Source organism: Lissotriton helveticus, chromosome 5_1 (assembly GCF_964261635.1).
Source record: "Lissotriton helveticus chromosome 5_1, aLisHel1.1, whole genome shotgun sequence".
Classification (NCBI taxonomy): domain Eukaryota; kingdom Metazoa; phylum Chordata; class Amphibia; order Caudata; family Salamandridae; genus Lissotriton; species Lissotriton helveticus.
Window position 1 is genome coordinate 1852313187 of NC_136065.1, and position 19339 is coordinate 1852332525.

The following is a 19339-nucleotide window of genomic DNA, read 5'->3' on the forward strand; positions in this document are numbered from 1 at the left end:
AAGGATTGGTGCCACTCTGGCTTCTTGGACAATGGGAGGGACATCTTTCTGTGACAGGGTATGCCCCCTTTGAAGCTTGTGCATTTGGTGGGCACATCCCCAAGGCCATCCTATCAGGTTGAGACTACATTTCCACCCCTTTTGTTACCTTTCCTGGGTGCCATTAACATCTCCCAGTAGGCTGCCAGATAACAGTTTGGGATTAACTCTGGAAAGACTGCAAGAGATTTTAGGCAGGAAAATTGAAACTTTCAAACTAATAATTTAAAATCAGACTTGATCATTTGATTGGATTTTCAATTACTATTAATTTGAGTCCTAGTTCTAACTATTCCAAACTGAAGTTATGTATTCGAAGGTGTTATAATGTAACCAGTGGTTTTATGTGAGAGAGCTAGCCACGCCACAGTGAAAAAAATTACATTGGAGAGTTTTCACTGCCAGGACATGTAAAACTTAAGTAGAGATGCCTTACTTGTACCCCCACTCGACTTTATCGAGTTCACCTACAAACAGATGATAAATGTGATCGGTGCGAGAGAGAAGGGGCAGACTACCTACATTTAGCATGGGACTGCGAGCCAACTAGAAACTATTGGCAACAGGTGTTCAGGGCCCTGGAACAGATGATTGGATCTTCACTACCCACTACCAGAAATACTTCCGGAAATACGCCTCTCTCGGACTGCTATAGGGCAAACGGAGGGAAATCTGCAGATGGAGGAGGGGCTTGGCCCCCCAGTTTAAGGACTAGGTACAAGATCTCATATTTTGTCAGAAACAAGAACTGTTACCACTGCCTTCCAGACCGAGAGACATTTGGGACCCTCTGCTAGCATTCTTGTTGAACCAACCACTGAGGGAGATGATATGAGACCCCACTACCCGCACAGGCGCTGTACAGTTTAGAAAGGCGATAGAATGTCCGGATAAAGGTCTTGGAATCTGCAGGGGTGTAGGAGGTGCATTCTTTAAAAAGGTGATAAAGGTCAAGTCTTGCTATCCTGAATATTTGGAGAACGCTGGTTTAAAAACAACTGAGGTAAGAATATTATTCTGCTCTCCTTATTGCTACGTGAATGTCAAATGCCCATGAAAATTATGACACGACTATCCAGACTATAGCCAATCTTATATGTATAAACGTGGTTTAATGCACATTAATTTACTATCCATCTATATGGATAAATATTGTTTCTTATGTGAAAAATCTAATAAAGATTTTTTTTTAAGTACAGATGCCTTACTTTGTAAATACCATGCACCCTGCCCTGTGGGCATTTAGGACCTACCTTAGCGGTCACTTATAATTATTAAAAAGGCAGGTGTAAGCCTGGCAAAATTCTTTGGCCAGGTTACATTTGCAGTTTTAAAACTGCACATCAGCTTGCAGGGGCAGGCCTGAACACATGCAGTGCATTGTCACTTTAGCGGTGGCACAATAGGTGCTGCAGTCCACTAGTGATAGTTAACTTACAGGTCATGGCCACACTGGGTACCAATATATATGGGACTTAAAAGTAAGATAACTGCCAATTTGGACTTTTAACCAGTTCAAAAGGTTTCTAGGTGTCAAATCACGTGCACAGGCCTGGTTAGCAGCGGCCCAGTGTACAGAGTCCAAAAACCAACAGCATTTGTAAGAAAAATGAGGGTGATCATGCAAAAAGAAGCAGTTCCTTACAATAATGTTTTTTGCATTTAAACATTAATGTAACAATACATTTCATTAAAATATAATTAAATTACTTTTACTTAATTCTATATATCCCTTTTAATATTTATTAATGCATAATCATTTTTTTTCTGTTGGTTATTTCGTGATTTCTTTTCTAGTAACGACATAAAAAGAGGTCAATATATTCAATTGCGTTTATTGGTCCTTTCTGCATGTGATCACTTCATGCAGTGACTGAGTTTTTACACATCATTATTAACAAAGATAAATGGCAAAAATGCCAGTCTTACCCAAGATGACTCCCTGAGCTCCTCTATAATAACTTGGAGTTAATGTTCTGAACCGCTCTTGTCCAGCGGTGTCCTGAAGAAAACAAATAGTACAAATTCATTGCTATTAAATTTTTAAAAGGGTACTTCCACTCAAAGAAATTCTGATTACTTTGCAAAACAGGAATGGCTTGTACAAACCATGTAGAAGCTCTATCCTAAATAATTGACAACTACACTAAACCAAAACATTTTCACTAAGGTTTAAACAATCTATGCAATTTGCAGGCTGCCTTTCCAATCTTTTGCACATAGGGAGAAAGCACGGAAGGTTTGCATCCTACAGGGCCAAACAGGACATGGATTTTAGCACATTTAGTTCTTCTAATATGCTTCAAGGGTAAAGTTACAAAATATTGAAAACATCTAATGATCATGACTGTGAGTAACCACCATTTAAAGGTAGAGTAGGCATACTTTATATGGAGGAAAGTGTCGGATAGCTGGTGAGGCAGGCAAAGCAAGCACAAAGCACACTGCGCTGAGGGTCGAGTGTGGGGCTTTTGGGGAGTGGGGGGTAAGACTCCGTCAAGGCACCGTCATCCCCCAGTGGTCCAAGGTAAGGGGGTGGCAACTGCTTCGCTTGGTGCACTGGCAGAGGCGCAGTGCGGTACTGGCTGAATAGGAACAAGCCATTACCATCCACCATTACCGCCCGTCAATGTCATCATACTGCTGCATTCTGTGTTGCCGCATCGGCCCTGCATGGCTCACTCGCCTACCCTCCCTCCCCCTCCAGGTGACCTGCCACTCGGCATTTTGTCCTGTGCTTGCTGACTGCACTGCCCTGCAGGCCCTGCTCCTCCGTATCACCGCTCATCAGGGTCACCTGCCAGCACTAGCTCCTTCGCCTATTAAAGCTCAGAATCTGTCGGCCATCCCACCAATACAGAAACACAAGACTTACAAGGCTGCACAAGTTGCATAAGCTGCATAAGGTCAGGCTGAGCTGGCGCTAAAACAGAAAGGGGAGAAGGAATAATAGCCCCCAGTCATCAGCTCTCGGTACGCTCCCACTGGGAGCGACCCTCTAAGGGCCCTTCAAGAACATCTTAGAAGTCCTCAAGGCCCAGGGCTCAAGTGGCAGGACTAGTGGGAATCATAGGCCCCAAAGATGACTAAGTGGAGCCCTAGATGGTTCTAGAAGGCCAAAGCTACGAGGCAGCCACGGCAAGTGAGGCGCAACCATGAGAATGAGTACGTTCGGAGTTGTGTGTGGTGGCGACATTAGAGCCGACGCCCCAGGGTCGAACTGCAGTGTTGCAGAGGCGACTTTGCTAGGTCCCTGTGCGGCTTGTATCACTCTGTGTGCTCCCCTCACCTTCTCCCCCTATCAGGATATAGCTTGATTATTTTCTTCCTCAACCTGCTTCTTCTAGCTCACTACCTCTCTAGGCAAGACTCAATTCAGCTCTACAGCCTCCACATTAGTTTTACGACAGCTGTGGCCACTAACTTGCCTAAGGTACGGAAAAGCAGTGGGTGAGACGGGAAACAAAACCCACGCACAACTTTTCAAAATGTTGGCTCTTCCGCGCTTTCTCTATGCCCTGCAGAATTGTCCCTTCTTGATCCCTGACTCCTATTTTCGTACGGTAGAAAGTGAACTCCGCCTCCTATTGTGGGACGGTGGGGCCGCTCGGATTGCCTTGTGTAAACTTTTTCAAGGCTGGTACGACAGAGGCATTGCCCTACCCAACCTCCGCCTCTATTATTGGGTGTCGCAGTTGGTAGCTGTTAACCATTGGATACATGGCTCACCCCTCAATCCGGCCTTCCTTCTTGATAGATGCCAAACCGGGCAGGAGGGGTACCTGGGGGCCCTCTACAGTAAACCCGCTAAACATAGATACGTTGGTCCCATGGCTCACACGGTTACACTATGGCACAGAGCCAACAAGAGTTTGGGATGGGCAGACACGCTCTCTAAAGCTACCCCCTTGTGGTCGTCGCAGCGCCTAGGCTCCCTTTGTTTCTCCCAGGGATTCGACAAATGGCACATGATAGGGATCTCGGAGGTAGGGGACCTTGTCCAGAAGGGAGCCATCCTGTCCTTTAGTACTCTCCAGACTAAATACTCCCTCGCATCCACAGAATTTTTTCGATATCTACAAATTTCGCATGCCATCCAGACCGCCATCCCTGCCCTCTCCTCCATTCCTCCTATCTCCCCCTTAGAAGACAGACTATTATCTGAGCCACTCCCTGAGAAAGCTATCTCATACACTTATCGTAAACTGTGTAATAATCTCCCCAACTCATTCCAGTCGTTGCGGACCAAATGGGAAGCAGACCTGGGCCCATTAGACGAGGAAGAGTGGCGCTCAGCCCTCATGTCCCCTAGGCAATCGACTATCTGCCACAGATTCCGACTGATTCAGCTAAAGATATTACATTGGGCATAGATGTCCGCTCCTACTTTGGTGAAAATTGGACGACGCCCCGACACGTTGTGCCTGCGAGGCTGCAATTTACATGGCACCTTCTTTCACATACAGTGGGATTGCCCGAGGGTGCAGCAGTTTTGGGGTGGCGTTCTCAGGAAAATGTGTGACTCCTTGGGTAAGCCGCTCTCACCACTGCCTAAGCCCTGTGTCCTGGATATATGGGGGGCCAATGACCTCAACAATCAAGAACTGCAATGGGCAGCGCTGGGATTTCTGCTGGCTAAGCGCTCCATTGCAATGAAATGGGGCTCCCAAGACAGACCGCTGGTGGTGGGCTGGGTGGCCGAGATGGACCGATGCATGATTGCAGAAAAGACAGTATACAAGGTGCGTGGTTGCCCTGGGTGTGGGACAAGAAGTGGGGCCATTGGAATGCTTACAGGGGTGAACTTTGTGACTCTCCAACTGCTGAATTAGCTATGTCACGTGATAGACCGATGGGCCGGCTCCTGCACTAATATGTGATACGTCGGAATTATGATATTGATTCCTATATGATGCTCTAATTGTGACTATTATTTGACTCTGCTTTTTCTTTAATCATATGTTCATGTTATATAATTATCACTGGTTTAAAAAACAAGAAAATGCCAAACAGTTGATTTCACTCTATTACGACGGTCTACTTGGTCATAGCAATACGCCTAGAGATGTGATCGCCGCCGAGCCTCCGGGATGTCGGCACACAAGCCGTGTAATATTTTATTTTCCTTATGACTACTGCACGCTGCCGGCCTCAGGGTTGTAGGCAATCCCAGCTGTGTATGCTGTACCTAGTGCAATAAAGCTGTTTTATAAAAAAAAATTTTTAAAACAACGCACAATTTAAAATATACAGTGTGGTCCGGCAAGGCATGACGGGCCACCACCACCTGCGTTGGGATAAAGAGGATGCTTGTAAGACTGCCTTAATAGTAGGAAACAAAAGTCAAGCATACAATTGTTTAATCTCAACCATAATGAAAATGTTTAAAAATTCCGCCTAGGTATACATTTCTCGAGGAGTTGGGCCTGGAATCACCCCTGAAAACCCAAGATTTATAAGGCCTACCAGAGCCACTAACCCCACAGACTTTGTTTGACAGCTGGGACTAAATCCCAGAATATGTCAAAGCTAAAGCTAAAGTCTCCCAAGACTTAGGGGTCACTTCTGCAAATAGGCTCCAATTTTTCCCGGACTTCACCACAACACACAGTCACCTAGGTGATGCCCTTATGCTACAGTATCAACATGCCCAATAGCCAGTAGAGGCAACTGAGCCAGCTAACCCAGCCAGGCCCATGTAGTTACCACCCTCGCACCACCTGCAAAACTAAGATACAAAGGTAGAGGTTCATACTGCCTAGGGGGACGTGCATGACCTAAGCGACCCAATTAATCTTTCCCTCACTGGTATCCTAACTCAGAAATTCTCTCTCCGATATGGCACCGAAAGCCGTCTTTAGGTCAACTAGAAAAAAATTAATTTTGGTGACACAGCTAGACTTAACTATCTCTATGAGGTTGACACTTGCACACATGCAGAGACCATCAAAGGTGCACAACCCCTGGCAACTGATCAGGTAAAGGATACCACATGCTCAATTGTTAAACGTATAGCCGGACCAGCTAACCAACATCTGGGCACTAACCCGCAACCAGCACAATCATTATTAAATGAAAGTCCAATAAGGAAGGTAAAAATAGAAAACAGTGTGAGCTCACACACCTGGCCTATGCTATTAAAAACCTTTCAAGCATCCATAGATGCTCTAAATTACCATTCAGCTAAATTGGACCTAAAAGTAGACATCCTTGCTGTACACGTATCATGCAATGACTCTAAACTGTCTAATCTAAACAATTTAATCACTGATGCCCAGGCCGTCACATATGTTCAACAAATCATTCTTCATGCTCCCACATTGTAGACAAACTGGGAACCCTACCTGACACTTTAATTTAAACCTGCTCTCCATGGACTTGAATCCAGTATGGGCTGCTCCACAAAGACAGATCATCAAACTGACAGAAGCAGAAATAAGGCAGGATATCGTCTCTAGCTCTGGTCTCTTAACTCAAGGGGGCAATCGGGTCAGCAAGCAGACAGGGATCGGGATCACAACTTAGCGGAAAACCGAAAAAGAGACAGGTCCCTTAAATGACTCTTCCAAACTTACCTAGTGCCTTCATCCTCAAATACGTCTATCACAAAGCGACAAAAGAAAAGACAGAAGAAAGCTAGGAAAAAGCCTACTGCGCCGTTAATGGGTCTAATAAAACTAAAGATTTCCATTGAACCTAAAAAGCTCTATCCTATCGTCGCACAAAAGAACACAACAAAGATTTCCTCCAAGATGCCGAACAGTGCTGTAACCCGCCAAGAACCTCATGACGTACTGAGAGAACATAAGCCAAATCCCTAATCCCCCCCCAGGAGCCAGATTAGACTCACCATAGTGCTGTGCAGAAGCTCCTTAGTGTAGCCCACGATCTCGGTGCATTTCAGAAAAACTCATCATAAATCTCACTAATCAGCAAAACAATCATGGAACATGGCGGCCGGCTAGGAAGGACGCCGTGAGCTCCGGCGTTCCGAAATTCGGGATTCATGAAAAGCACAAAAAAAAAACAAGCAAATATCGGGCTTAAAACCCTTGTAGCAGAAGCGTGAAATGCAGGAGTGATTTGCCTCAAAAAACATGTCTCGAGCCATAACGGTCTAATGACACAAGAATACAGAATAAAAGTTTACTGAAGATTACCAGCGTGGGAGCGGTCCATGGTGGCGGCCGCAAGCTTTGTTATCCTTGGTACGGCAGAGGCGACGGCTTCGAAACGAGGAGAGTGTGCGCCCTCCACACCCGAACTCCCGTGCTGGCGAGCAGCTCGGCTACTGTGGAGGGGCCGGCTCGTGGCGGTCCTGCTGAGCTTCCGGGTCGCGAGAGGCAGAGTCAGCGGGGGAGCTGGTGAAGGTGGAACGGATCAGTTTGAGCCACGTAGGCAGACGCTGACTTGTGTACAAGCTTCCCTCAGTGACCGAGACTGCAAAGGGAAAAAGGTGAGAGGACAGAAGAGTGTCCCGTTTGTCCCGCTTGTTGTTAGACTGGACGAAGGGGAGAATATTTTTCCTGCAGACATAAACCCTCAAAATAGTAGTAAAAGACAGTATTCGAGGTCAGACGGGAGCTGCCATATGACCCCAAAGAAAGGAGCTAGGGCTAATTCAAGGAAGAAAAAGAAATCTATTTCAGGCCTCAGTGAAAGAGCAGAGGAGGGAAGCTGGCACCGCCAGGGAAAGATATTCCAGATAGCGGAGTCCAGGGAGGAGAGACAACCATTATGATAAGCAGTGAAGCAGCACCTGACCCACCTGACACTTCCACTAAGATACGGAATAACTCATATAAGACTCACAAGGATCCCTCTTCCAAGTGAGCCTTACGCAAGGCATTGACGCAAAATAGATATTCCCTGAGGAATGCTGAATGCATACAGTTACTAGCAGGTGGAGAGGAGTAAGGATTGGGGAGTTCGGACAAGGACAAGGACAGGGGCTTAGGTACTGGCGCAGCACCGGCTCGAGTGTCAGCTCTTATCCCAACGCAAAAACCTTCAACACAGAAAAATAATATAGACAATATAGGGAAAACAAAAAAACTCACAAGACGGAATAAGAATCATATAGGGAATCCAAGAGTAACTCCGTCTCTGAGATCGTTTTTCAAGCTAAAAGAAGCAGAACCTAAATCTAAAGACACATTAACACAGCAGGGGGAACAATTAGCTACAGTTGCCACAGCCATAGCCACCGCCACCATGCCAGCCAAACCGTTGGGAAAGCAGTCAGTTGAAACTGACTTAACTAACTTAACTAGCTTAACTACCTCAAATAGATACGCTATATTGGAGGAACAGGATGTGGACATGGAGGATACAGGCATGCTTGTGGAGGAGTCTGCATCAATTGCCTCAGTAGGAACTGAACACTACCTGAACACCCCCGAGACAAACGTACCTGTAGGGAATCAGCAAGAAGGGAGAATAAAGGAGAACTCAGTAGACATAAGCGCAATGTTAGCACAACTCTCTAAGGAGAAAAAAGATACATTTTCTATATCGGAGAGTAATCAAACGAAAATACAGGATTCTTGTGCGAATTTGGAAACAAAAATGGCAGAGATCACAGCGAGAATGACAACAATGGAGACAACAGTGGGGGGTTACAAGAAGAGGTGAAGAAAAACCAAAAAGAAATTAAAACCCTAAAAAGTAGCAAAAAGGAAATCAGGGATAAGTTAGAGGCGCTAGAAAATAACTCTAGGCGTAATAATGTAAGGATTTTGAATGTCCCTGAAGGCCTGGAGAAGGGGAATTTAGAAGGCTTAGTGGTGACTATTATTAAGGAGGCCATCCAAGAATTTCAAACTTGGGACCTTGAACAAGATATACAGAGAGTCCATAGAGACCCTTTTAGACGAGACCCGAAAAGAGACAAACCACGGAAGATATTAGTGAATTTTCCCACTTATGTATTTAAAGAGGCTATACTCTCAGCAGCCCTCAAGGCGAAAACATTTCAGAAAGATGGCTGGTCCTATTCTATAAGGTCGGACATTAAATCGGCAATGGGAGTTAGGAAAACACATTAATACTCTCGAGGCTCTGGGGGCAACAGCACAATTGAAATTTCCAGCCACATTGAGAGTTATGTGGAGGAATAAGATGCATAACTTTAGAGAAGTTAAAGAGGTTGAGAGTCTGATAGACTGCATAAAGAGTCAAGAAGGTGCACACTAGTTTCAATATAAGTTCGGTTCGTCGGAGCTGCAAGGGGTGTAATACAATACCCCATATGGAATAAGGGAGGGTTCCCTAGGGAGGGAAGAGGGTGTCAACGACAGGAATGCACATTTTCATTTGTAAATAGGAGCACTGGGTGGGGAGCATTAGTGGAAAAAAACTCAACAAAAAAATCCTCATACAAGACATACTAAGACAACAAGAAGCGGCTTTAAAATCAAACTAATGACAAGGGGGAGAAGAAAATGAATAATGAATAATCTTAGAATTATATCTTGGAATGTTAATGGGCTGAGAGGACATAAAAGAAGGAAAAAGATCCTAGAATTAATTAAATTGTCCGATAATGATATAATTATGCTGCAAGAAACGCATCTGCGAGAGGAGGAATGGGGAGACATTCTTCGACAAAATAAATGGATAACACATATGATCTGTACTAAGCAATCATGTAATGTTAAGGGAGTAGCCATATCATTTAAAATCTGGCAAATGTTAAAATAGAAGATTTCAGAGTAGATAAAGGAGGCAGAGGGGTAATTGTGAACATTAAAATAGATATTTTAGGTCTTACGTTGGTAGGATATTATGGCCCTAACGTGGACGATCCTTCCCCTTTGAACGAATTACATAGACACTTGCTAGAAACTAAGAATTATATAATTATGGCAGGAGACTTTAATATTCTGATGAAACAGATACTTGATAGGTAAACCTCACTGCATATAACACCCTCCCCAAAAATGAGAAATAGTGTAAATCAATTGACAATGAATTTAGGTCTAGTAGATATATGGAGGCAAATGGCAGGTAATAAAAAGGAATTTACATACAGTAATAAGAAATATTCACACGCTTCAAGAATTGACCTATTCTTGGTGAGCGAGAGATTAAGAAAGAATAACATCAGGGTTATACACCAACCAGAGCATTTATCAGATCATGCGGCAGTGAGGTTAGAAATGTTGGTGAGGGGAAGTGAAATTGAGCACAGGTGGATTCTAGATAGAACTCTTTTATGTAAGCAGGAAGTGGTGGCTGCATTAAAAAAGAAGTGACGGAATTTTTTGATGTTAACTCAAATTCTGCAGCACCACATATAGTATGGGATACGTTTAAAGCCTACTTACGGGGGAGACTGATAAGCCATGCTGCTTTTTACAAAAAAGAAGAGAAAAAAGAAATTAAAATGTAAGAAGGGAAGATTAAAACAGTCCAGGAAGAACTAATAAATTGTCAAAATATTGCCTTAAGGTCAGGAATGGAGAACAAACTAAATGAGGCCAAAGAGCGGCTGGCAGAGTACTTCGAAGGGAAGGTCAAAGAACGATGGGAAGCCACTAAATTAGCGCATTATGGATACGGGGAAGGCTGTGGGAAGCTCCTCGCGTGGAAAGTAAAGCAAGACCAGTTGAGAAATGAGATCAGGAAAAATTCGGGAGGAAGGTTCGCTTAAATTATGGGAGGATAATGCTAGCATAGGGAAGGCATTTGGTGATTTTTTCAAGAGTTATATACTGAAGAAGAAAGAAACCCTCAAATAGATGCTGGTCGGTGGTTGGATCAAGACCCTCTACCACGTATAAATATTGACCAACAAGTACTGTTAAATCAAGACATTACCATCTATGAGATAGAAAATGTAATTTCTAGCCTGAAGAAGGGAAAGGCCGCGGGACCGGACGGCATCCCTAATGAATTGTATGAAATCTTGAACGATATTCTAGGTCCACAGTTACATAAGATGTTTAACACTATATTTACCCAGCAAGCTCCCAATCCATCCTCATGGAATGAAGCAGTAATTACTTTGACATTAAAGCCCGGAAAAGACGCATTAAAATGTGAGTCATATAGGCCAATCTCATTGCTAAATAGCGATTACAAAATATTTACTCCAATTTTGTCAATGAGATTGACCAGAATATTGGGGAGTATCATACACTCCAGTCAAAAGGGTTTTATGAAAAACAGACAATTGAAGGATCTAACTCACGAATTGGTTACAGCTATTGATATAGCCACTACTATAAAAACTCCACTAACTATGATTTTGATAGATGCTGCAAAAGCATTCAATAGAGTGAACTGGCAGTATTTATATGGAGTCATAAAACAAAATAATATGGGGGATAACTTTTTAAGGGCTATAAAATCTATTTATGAGCTGCCAACGGGCAGGATATTGGTAAATGGAGTCCTCTCAGCCCCGATCAAGATAGGTCGTGGGACGAGGCAAGGATGCCCCTTGTCCCCTTTATTATTTAATATGTATATAGAGCCGCTGGCTAGAAGAATAAGAGCTGAAACTGGGATTATCCCGTTTAGATATCTAGACTGGGAAATAAAAACAGCGTTATACACGGATGATTTGATGGTCTACACACCAAACTTTGGGACAGCGTTACCATATTTAATGGACTTAATGGAAAATGTTGGTATAATATCTGGCTATTTAGTGAATAAAGAAAAAACGGAAGTTATGACTTGGAATGACTCAATAAATTCTCAACTAGAGAAGCTAGAGAATAGGTACCTAGGAGTTAAAATAATTAAAGACCTAAATAATATAGTTTTTTTTAATTTTAAGAACCTGCACAGGGAAACCAAGACCTTGTTAGAATCATGGATGCAGCTGCCACTATCTGTATTGGGCAGAACAAACCTGATTAAAATGATGATTCTCCTAAAGTTTACGTTCATTTTCAATGCTTTACCACTACATTTAAATTCTGAATGGCTTCAGAAACTACAAAGTGATCTGACCAGTTTTGTATGGAAGAAGAAAGCGGTGAGAATAGCTTGGAAAAAGCTACGTAAAAAGAAAATGGATGGGGGGGATCGCCTTGCCGGACTTTAAATGATACCATTGGACTTTCTTTTTTAAAAATACTAGACATCTCCTCCTGGACAATTCACTTAACATCTTGTCTCATTTACGAGCTTTGAAAAAGGATTTTCCGGAGGAAGGTACATTTTTCCTATTCAAATACGGACGTCCAAAATTCTTCAAAAAGATTAAATTCAAAGTTTTGTTAGACGCCTGTGAGATTTGGGTACAAATTAAACGGGTTATGGATATATCATATTATAGTAGCAAAGCCCCTATCTGGAACTCTCCAGGCACACCAAAATGTCTTTTGGATATCCTAGCTCTTCCATTATTACGGGCAGGTTTAACATCTTGGGGAGAGTTATTGGAAGGAAACTCCATCATTCCTTGGGATGTTCTGTGTCTAAAAACAAACTACACCTTGTCAAGACTTAAATATCTTCAACTAACAAGCTGGGCCCGGAATGAAAAACTGTTTAGCGAGGACTCAGAATGGGAGGGAGAATTTGTGGAAAACCAAGTATTTAAAAAGGAAGTGGCTAAGTGGTATTGGATGTTAGTGGAAAGAGAGGATAGCAAGCTACCCACACCAGAAGAAATATGGAGAACGGACTTACCAGATGAAGACACCCACACCTTATGGCAAGTATCATATGCAGCACTTTGGTCAAGCATTAAATCTGCACTGTTAAGAAGAAACCATCTTTTTACTCTGTACAGAGCTTACTGGTCTCCAAAAAAGTTGGTCAAACTGGGAGGAAGTACAAGAAGATACTGCCCTAAGTGTGGGCTGGAAAATGCGGATGATGTACATATGTTCTGGCAGTGTCCGGTAATCCAGATCTCCTGGTGCGAGGTGGGTAAATTTGCCTCCGATGCATTAGGAGTCGAAGTCCAGGTAAGCCTTGATCTTGTTATTTTTGGGATAACACATAAAGGTAATAAAAAATACGTAGCGAATATATCACAAGCACATCTATTACTTGCATTGATAGTAATGGCACGACGAGGAATATGTCCGATATGGGTAGCACAGTCAGCGCCATCATTAAGGGAATGGATTTTAAATGTTAAGAATTGCTGCAGGCTAGACTGTATAAAAGGCTCACCCAGACGTATTAAGATGTGGGAACCTATCTGGGATATGCATTTAGGAGATAATGATGAGTAAGTGCACTTTCAGCCGATTTGGCGGTTTAGGACACGTGGCATAGCAAAGTCCAATGATTAAGGCATATTAAACTTTGCTGGAGTTTGGGCAGATAGCATATATTTTCAGATATATAGTTTAATAAGGCCTTGGCTAACTGAGCAGAGGTGAAGAGCTGGTCATCCCAGTTAGTACACACCCAGTCTCAGCCTCTGTCGAATGCCATGTATGAGGAAAAAAAAAAAAAACAATCAAATCACCAATACTATTCCTGGCCCAGTGATGCAGAGCTACACCTGGAGTTGAATCCTCACCTTTCTCCCCTCAGAGAAATGCTTTCAGCAAGAACTTTCTTACAGACGACTCAAAATACTACACCCAAAGTATCACTCTTACCACATTTAATAAAAAGATATCATCTTTATCTGGGCAAGTTCCTTCTCACTGCCAGCACGGTGAAACAAAACTTGTCTTGTACACTGATTTCAAGTCTAAGGTTCGCCAGGACACCTTAATCTGGGGAAATCTTCTAAAGCTGTTTAGGGCCCTCGCTTCTCTGGCCCACATTGCCTCCGATGACATTATCTCAGTCGAATTTTTCCTCGATGACCGGCTCCCCCTAAGAGAATCTACGATGGTCACTTTTTCATCACCAGCAATTCAGACCTTAGTCCTCAAATGACACAGAGGCCTTTAAGGAATGAGGCATAAAAATCATGCCCCCAGCTTGCAATTCTCTACCCTCCCTCCTAGCACCAACTTCCCCTTTCAAGATAAGCCCGCGATAAAGTACCGGATAGTCAAACTGCACCAAAAACAAGTTATACAATCGAGAGCCCAGATTGGGATAGGCTCTCAGAATCTTTAAATACAAGTAGTAGAAATTGAGGTGATGATAATCTGCACATTTTCAGAGAGAAATCAACTCTAGTTCCTCACGAACTGGGTCAGGCTGCTAGCCGTGGTGGGGACACCAACATCAAAACCATAGGCCATCCTGTCTCCCTGGAGATCCCTGATAAAGTTTCTCATATGACCCAAACACAGTTGTGCGATGCTCCCAACCTTAACAAACAGTTCGACAAAACATTCTTCATCTTGGATATCTTCATTCCGAAACAGGTCCTTGAGAGGCCGCAAGACAAGTCTTGGGCTTGACAACCTCCAGAGATTGTGGGCTACACTAAGGAGCTTCAGCACAGCACTATGGTGAGTCTAATCTGGCTCCTGCTGAGCGGGTTTGCGCGTCAAGTGAACCGCTTTGGAGGGCCGGTACAAGTATCTTGAGAGGCCGCAAGACAAGTCTTGGGCTTGACAACCTCCATACAGCATACATGCACTTTAAAACTGTCAATTTGCATGCTTGCACTTTAATAACATCTCCAGCCACCAGGACCTCCTGACTCAAATGCGACTCCCAACTGAATCAGTCCTGACCAGGTTGCCAGCAGAAGAAAGGACATTAACATCAAAATATTGGGAATCTCCTGACATTCAGGAACCTTGGGACAAAGTGAATGCTTGATTCCAAAGACAGTTGTGTGACTCTTTTTAATTCTACGAAGCAGTTTGATAAAACCTTTTATCCTGTGCACCTGCACTTTAACCCAGTGCATTGGGACGCCTCCGGACAAGTCACGTGTGTGACAAACTACAGGCAGTCCTTATGCACTTATATTCGTTTTTAATCTTGCTCGAAGCCAATATTTCACTTTATGAATTTTGATTATTTTTTTTTTCTTTCTAAGATTTTAATTAGTCGAAACAAATAAAGTTACTTACTTATAGAATAACAACTGAAATTCTCAAATTAGGATTTGGACCTCACTCCATAGTTTACCCAACAGACATGCAAACCATAACATGCACACCAAATGCAATGTGTATTACTTACAATATTTATCCCAATAAGAAACAACATCTAAAAGCAATTATTTAAATAACAACACATACTCAAACTAATAAATAATACCGCATTTATAGATGTCTTTTTCATAGTGTAAAGGGTAACGTGATGTCATTTCATCTGTAAGATTAATTATATCATTTGTAATTACATCTGTCACATCAAGAGTGAAGTCAAAAAGCATTTCCACTCTACGAAATCAGTTAAGAGCTAAAAAATAATCATCTCTGTTGACACTGCACCATTTCCCACAACCTGAGTGTTTAATGATTCCAACGTGAAGTTGTGGGCAGGAGCCTAATTTTACTGATTCATGGAAAATAAACCACAAGCACTTTACAAAGTATTTTAAAAAATCTATTTTCCAAGATTTGACTATCTTTAAAAAACGCAAAAACTTGTGTTTTGCACCTCATTAATTTCAGGGGAAAAAATGTTTTAGTTTTGTTTATTTTACTAGGACTTTGTGCTGCTGCTTCTATAACACATCTGCTTCCTCATAACAATTCTGTCTTCATTTACGCTCTAATAACCGCGCCAGGGACTGGGGTGTAGACCGAGATAGGGAAAACTAATTAGGAAGAAGGATGTTTTTATGGGGGTGGGGGGCAGGGCTTCAATGTAATTAATTTGTAAGATGCTGTGTCCAAACCAGAAGTATTATTCTAGGAGTGAATGCCACATAGTGATTATGGGATCTGTTTGCCAGTGCAACACGCTCAGTAAAGGTGATTAACTTCCCGGTTACATTTTTTTTCCTGCACCTGTACATTATTTCATGCACTGCACAGACTTTGACAAGAGAAAAGAGTAATTGACAAAAAGGAAGGACAAGTGGTCCGACCAAATCAACGAATATGGGTGTCGATTTAAAGAATTGAAATAGGAGTCAGTACCTACGTGAATATTACAATTTCGTTGTCTTTGGTTGCGCGACAATAGTTCGGCATAAAGAGTGCTGTACAATCAAATGAGTATTTCCACTTTTCTATTTCATAACATCAAGCTCCGCATATTTACTGTTGCTCATATTCACTTTTTGTTAGTGTGTATTTAGAGTTTGGCAGATAGGAGACTCTGCCAACTGTCAAACTCGCATTCCACCACCTCTATTAAGAATTAGACACATAGCTATGTTTAAACCGGTGAAGACTCTTCTGGCGGAAACCTTTGACTGACTCACATTGGCCCATCAGTTTATGTGCTTACGGGCAGACGTCCTGTCATATTACTTTTCCTGTTCGGTCAGACGAGGAAAGCTACAAGTATGACAAGCAAATTTATTTTTTATTTGTCCAAACCAAGCTGCTGCTTTGGGAGGTTGCTTAGGAAGAACCCAAAAATATGTAAAGCAGCTACATCAAGCATGGACGCTGCTCAACAACCTATTGGCGTTTTCAAGAGAGCTGCCACAAACGGTGACTCTGGGCAAGGCAGAGTGCAACATGGCACGCGCCGCCATTATGGTGGTCACACCGGTCCCCGGGGAGGGGGAAGGCAGGGGTTGCCACGCAAGGTGATGACGCGGGGCCCCCACCTCCCCCCTTTGCTAGTACATCCAATGGGCGGTCGGCTGGGGATGTGAACCGGAAGCACTTTAGTGCTTTGGTTTGCACGTTCGCCGGTCGTAGGGGCAAGCCGGATTCAACTGGCTGCCCTGTGTCCCCCCCCTTTAAAAAGGGGGCTGGGAGAGCGGGAACAGTCTCTTGTTCCTTTTTTGCTCCCCCTGTAACGGCACCTGGGACATCGGCGACCCGTAATTTGTTTTTCCCCACCTACTATCCCCTAATGCAGGCAATTCGAATGTGTGTTGCGTCATTTTTCATAATTTTGTTTCAGGTATTCTCTGATATGTTCAACGTAAAATTGTATTGATTTTGGTAATTCTGTATTAACCCCTTGCATGCGCGGCGAATTTTCGCGCTGTGCGGCCGTTTTAAAGAGTGGGCGGGATCATGAAGGCCCCCAGCCGTTATCAGCACACGCCCACCTTGATGCATGACGGACGAGGGCCGTCATCAGCATGGAAGGGGTTAAAGAGTAATTAGATGTTTATTTTCAGTTATATTGGTTTAGTTGCATAAATATTGTCGTATTTTTTAGTGTGTCCCTGGTCAGCGGTAAGGTCATGACTGGTAAGCATAGTCTTCGACCCTTAGCGGCCACCACCAGGTAACTGCAGGGGCAGTGACAGCCAGTCGGTAAGCTGTCAGGGTGCGGGGGCCTGGGGAGTCACGTGTATTAGAACATGTTAAGGTTAGACAAGTGACCTCATGTATCTATCAATGTATTTGCACTTTCTGCGTTAATTGTACATAATGTAAATATTGATAAATTTTTTAAAATTATGTAATCAATATGGCTGGGGGGGTCACTCCCCCTAATCCAAAAGACTGTGGTTTGAAATGCTTGCCTCGGGAGTGGAGGGAGCACACAAAACATCTGAGGGTAGTCTTGGGTCTTAACAGTAGAAGGGACTTAGGCAGTACCAGGCCATATCCTGAAGACATACAGATCTTGCCTGCCTGGCAGAGATCTTTAAATATGGGGGTCCCTCAGACTTCCGCCGGGACAGGGGAGTAAAAACCCTCTGCTACACCAGCGGCCCCACTGCCCAGCCACATAAGTGTAAATAAGGTGGTAAATGGTTTGTCCAAAATTACAGGATTTACAGTCAAATGCATGAACCGAGACTAGAACCCAAGTCTTCGTGTTCCAAAATCGCTTATTTTGCCACTAAACCACAACTCTCTTATCTTACATTATTTTCAAAATAAATTTCTCATAAGTATATACACCTCCCTGCATTACCTCCCTTATCTAATTTCTAAGGCCCCTTCCGTTCCCCCCCCCGCATTTGTACCATCTATGTTTATTTTTGCACATCCATGTACAGTGGCCTCTGACTTTGCAAATCCTGGACTTTTAGCATGTCATAGAAGATGCTTTGTCACTTGATAGATGATCCAGTGAAAGCAACAATTAAAACATTTGTCTAAACTACTACTTCTACAGTAATGCAATTTTTCTGACTTTTCGCCCTCACCCCTTTGGAATGTTCTATCGGTAATGATTTTGTTGCCTGGCTACCTCAACATTAACACCATCCTTGTCATGCTGAGATAATTATTTCATACCTAGTGCCATTTCCTGAGAGTGGTGCATCATAGCAATGCACTTATTATTTGTATTATTATTAATTGCATTTGTATAGTGCAACTGTTAACGTGGAAGGTGTCCTGGTGCAGTTAACCAAAATAGAGCAGAAGGTAGACTGTCAACATGGCCACTTAATATAGAGCCAGGTTTGAGTGCTTTCCTGAAAGTCAACAGATTATCAAGAGAACAGAGCGTAAAAGAAAAGCAAGTTCCATATTTGCACTGCCTAAACAGAAAAAGCCCACCAATCAACTCATATCCGACTAATTTGCAAACGGCGAGAAAATTAGCACTGAAAGAACGTAGCCAGTGATTTTGAATTTAGCGCTTAATTTTCATCTGAAAAATGGATGACATGCCTGATGTATAGATTTATAGCCTATACAAAGCGATTTAAACTTAATCCATTTAGGCCCTGGTAGCCAATGTAATGACGAGAAAGGGCTAGGTTGGCCACTGATGATTGAATATGGTACAGTTGTTTGAGGAAATAGTCTGGCGTGCCTAAAAGTTGTGTGTCATAATAATGAAGATGACAAGATGGAAGATTGAACTACCAGAGAACGAGATTGACACATGTGAAGGGGCAGGATCTTGCAGAGAAACCGCATTACAAAATAAGCAGGTTATTTATAGGAGAGAGAGAGAGAGAGAGAGAGAGAGAGAGAGAGAGAGAGAGCTGCAGCTATATATACTCCCAGGTTCTGAACAGCAGAGGAGGCACTAGGAGTGGGGTTACCTGGCAATGGGCAGAAATCTGCTAGTAGTAGGTAAGACGGCCTGCCTGCAGAGCAGCAAAGGACCTCAGTTTTCTCTCCATTCAATTTCAGCAAATTATATCCCAGCTACAGAGAGATATTGCGCAGGCAATTAAGGAAAGTTTTAAGAGGCAGAGGGTGTATTGACCAAGTGATTACATTATTCCAGTGTCATCTGTGTGGCTACTTCCATGACTACGTACCATTTGCCCCGGGGGCCTGATGGATGTTGAACAATTCTAGAGCTTAACGAAGGCACCCCTCCCCTACCGGGTGAGATTTTGGCTGGAATGCTG

The 19339-nt window shown here is 43.1% G+C and overlaps 1 protein-coding gene across 1 annotated transcript in view; it reads right to left on the minus strand.

Moving 5' to 3' along the window:
* LOC144755905 (ras-related protein Rab-18-B-like) overlaps positions 1-19339 on the minus strand; it is a 473688-nt gene that overhangs the window by 290610 nt on the left and 163739 nt on the right. The window contains exon 4 of the mRNA XM_078645291.1: positions 1969-2041. Within this exon, the coding sequence (XP_078501417.1) occupies positions 1969-2041 (73 nt within the window). The remainder of the gene's footprint in view (positions 1-1968; positions 2042-19339) is intronic.